This window comes from Olea europaea, chromosome 15 (genome assembly GCF_002742605.1).
Source record: "Olea europaea var. sylvestris chromosome 15, O_europaea_v1, whole genome shotgun sequence".
Classification (NCBI taxonomy): domain Eukaryota; kingdom Viridiplantae; phylum Streptophyta; class Magnoliopsida; order Lamiales; family Oleaceae; genus Olea; species Olea europaea.
This window is the reverse complement of record NC_036251.1, coordinates 25,291,695-25,295,357: the sequence shown is the minus strand read 5'-3', so window position 1 is coordinate 25,295,357 and position 3,663 is coordinate 25,291,695. Positions and strand designations below refer to the sequence as shown.

Genomic DNA, 3,663 nt, shown 5'->3' with positions numbered 1-3,663 from the left:
TATATATATATATATATATATATATATGCGCTTGTATCTCTCTCTGGTATAGGGAGAATTTTGCCAAAAACTTGTTTTTCATTCTCTCAAAAAGTAGTTTTTCTAGCTCTGAAAACTTAACAAGAGTACCCTTTTCAGTTTTAATAATAGGTAAATCTTCTTGTTCAAGTCATTTTCAGATCAAACCTGGTTCTTTGTCAAAAACAAGAATCCAACTTCAGATTTTTCTAAAAAGATTTTGAGTTTTTCTTCTGTAAGTTTAAGGATGCAGTCATTTTTATTACCTTAAATAGGTAAGCATTTCTATGATCTGTCCAAATCAAGAATCCAATTGCAAAATGATTGAACTTGTAAAAATTTGTAGTTGTTTTTATAAATTAATTAAGAAACAAATACTTATTTTTGGTCAAATTTTAGTCCATGTTCCATAATGTTCAATCTTTAATTGTGATTAATTAGGGATACATTAGTTGTGTTAATTACCCTTGTTATATATACAGGCTGACAAGTCCACCATTGTTGATGAAGCAGTATCCTACATAGGATCATTGCAAGAAACACTTGAGAAACTGCAGAAAAAGAAACTTGACAGGATCCGTGGGATGACTAATTCCACCGGTTCCATTTTCGCCCCGAAACTGGCAACGGAATCAAGGGAGGCATTTTTAGCCGACCAACGCGCAAGTACCTCGACTACTATTGCTATTCCTCCGGTTCCTAAATTTCCAATAACAACCAATTTTCAGACATATACTTCTCCAAATGTTGTCCTAAACACATTTGGCGAAGATGCCCATATCAACATTTGTGCAGCTAAAAAACCAGGGCTGTTCACTGCCATTTGCTATGTTTTGGAGAAGTACAGATTGCAAGTGGTTTCTGCCCAAGTTTCGTCTAATCAATGCAGAAGCACGTATCTGATTCACACCCATGTAAGTTCATCTTGTTAATTTCTATCAGCAAACACAGCACACACGTACGCTGTATGTGAATTTTATGTACTAAGTTTGGTGGTTTCAAAACTAGGGTTTTGTTCATTAGTGGAAAACGTGAGTCTGGCGAAAGCTTTTGGCTGATTATAGCTGGTGATTAAGAAAATAATGATTAAGCTCCACTTAACCATGGTTAGCTTTCCAGCCACACATGATATGTGCATCTCAGAGAAGAGAAGACAAGATATACTGAGTTCATGTCTCTACAAATGAACTCATCCACAAGTGAGAAGTCGTGTTAAAGACGGATTAAATATACAAATTTGTCCCTTCTCTATAACACAACATATAAATATTGTGATGAAATTTTATTCATTCAGAGGAAGACTTGGAGTTAAAAGATTAATGTATTTCAAGAATATTTTCCAATAATTAATTGTTTTTTCTGACTCTTAATTACTTATTTTTGTGCTAGGCAAATGGAGCATCTGAGCATTTCCCTCTGGCAATTCCAGTGGAAGAAATCTACAAGCTAGCTGCAGCAGAGATAATGCGATGGGTTAATGCCTGATTATGCAGATGAAAATTTCAAGGAAGATAGATGGCAGTGATAAAATTTTCCTATCTTTATTTTTAGTATAGAATTATCTAGTAATTAATCTTTTTCAGTTGCAAAGACTTTATTCTGTGCTTTCTTAAGTTGTATTGCTACAAAGTACAAACATTTATAAATTATAATTCTCTCTTTGTTTGAATTAAATAGTTATCTTTAATTTGATAATATTAGGTTTTTAATTTCCAAAATATTAGAAAGTCTCAGAAGTTATTATTTTCCATGTTATAGCAATTTATGTTAGAATAAATTTGAATTCTCAAAGCATTCAAGCTAGATAGGTGGCATACACAGCCAATTTTTATTTATTTATTTATTTATTTTTTAGATGCTCAATTAGTTTATAAAGTCTAATTCGTAATATCGATATACGAAATTCAATGTGTTGCGATAACTAGGATTATTTCTTTCTACCAGTGAACTCGACACTAATTAATTTGGGGTTTGATTTGTTATAATGTGTCGAATTATTTGACATTAGTGTATAGCTTGTATGTCTTTTTAGAGTGGAATTAATTGAGTGGTAAAACTTGAGTATTTTTGGCAAAATGTACGAAAATATTTTGTGATTTTACAATCAATCATACACTAGTTATTATGGGGATTTCAATTCTTATGTGTTTCAAGTTTTCAAAAATAATGTATTGTTCCATGAAACTAAAGGTCCAAAATATAAAAGAAAGAAGTGCTTTCACAACTCTACCATCCAGTCATTAATTCTGTTCAGAACAACCTTTTCAAGATTGATAATTGTGCCATAAATTAAGAACTACAATGCAGTATATGAGCATGGCCTAGAGCGAAGAAACATGGAGATACATATAAACTAGCTTTGTTGATCCTCTTAGATATACTAGAGAATAATGTTATCTATATATATTCGGAGTTAGGTTCGTGGTCATAAGCACGTTTAGAAATCACATTAAATTTGATGTTTTTACTTATTTCTTATTGTTGTGGTTTCATGTGCCTATTAACACACGAACACGAAAAGTAAAATTATTTATTACCCTTAATTATTTAGCCTTTAACTCAACACTAATTATCCACCTCGCCTCATACATGACGTTTTAGGCATCTCACGCGCGAGCAAATAATATTCTCAAATTTGAAAACACAAAATTATTTTTTGAAAATGAGAATGAAATATAAAAATAAGAAATTGATACGAATAAATATTTACTATAATCCTTAAAAAAATAAAAAATGGAGGCCTTTTTAAAAATGTCTTCTCCGGGTGTACAAGGAGAAAAGACCTTACTTTAAACCCGTTAGTTTGAAGGCAATTATATTTACACCACAACTTTTGTTCATTAATTCATATTTTAATTGTGATGCTACCAAAAATCGTACCTGCAGATTTTCCGAGCTTGATGACTGATAAGGAGCACGAACGTGATCTTCCGATACCTGAAACAAAGGCAACGAGGTGTGTTCTCGTCGCCCCTCCGATGCTTAAGTCAGAAAGGGGAAATATATGCGTGAGGCTATGTGCTGAAGAACAATGAGAAAACGTACCTGAATAATGGCCCAAGGTTCTGTATTTATAGAGATAGGTGGTGTGTTCATATTAGGATTCCGTGTTGCACCTGTAGTAGGATAGCTTGATTTTGCAATCTTACACCAATGAGTCCTACGCGAGATAGGAGTTTGAATTGAGGTATAACTGTGATACCAATAGAGTTCTTCAGGGCATAGGAGACATGAATTGAGGATTTTTAGTCAGAATAAATCTCTCGTTGGATGAGGCGCTGTCGTAGGTCATAATCCCGAGGGCAAAACCCCGAGGATATGTCAAATGATTGATGAATAACTCTTCGGGATAATAGCCCGGGCATATAGGGGATACCCCGAGCACATATGTCCCGAGCATTTTGATACACATACCGACGAAATTGAGTCCTCGGGTATGTGTATACGTCGGGAACAAACTTGGTTATATCATTGGCCCCCGTGCACCTGTGCTCGATAATATGCACGAGGATAGGTGCAAAAGGTCCTAATTGCAGTCCTCGGTATATCGCCTCTGACGATTGAATACTGAGGAAGGACTCCTGAGGGCTGACGTCAGATGTGGTAATGACGCCAGCCCTAGTAGAAAGGCGGTGTAATTTTTAG

General features: G+C 34.4%; 1 protein-coding gene across 1 annotated transcript in view; it reads left to right on the top strand.

Moving 5' to 3' along the window:
• The window catches only part of LOC111411444 (transcription factor bHLH95-like), a 7,234-nt gene extending 5,731 nt beyond the window's left edge, over positions 1-1,503 (top strand). The window contains exons 5-7 of the mRNA XM_023041976.1: positions 501-618; positions 739-932; positions 1,408-1,503. Coding sequence (XP_022897744.1) covers positions 501-618; positions 739-932; positions 1,408-1,503 — 408 coding nt within the window. The remainder of the gene's footprint in view (positions 1-500; positions 619-738; positions 933-1,407) is intronic.
• Positions 1,504-3,663: the final 2,160 nt, after the last annotated feature.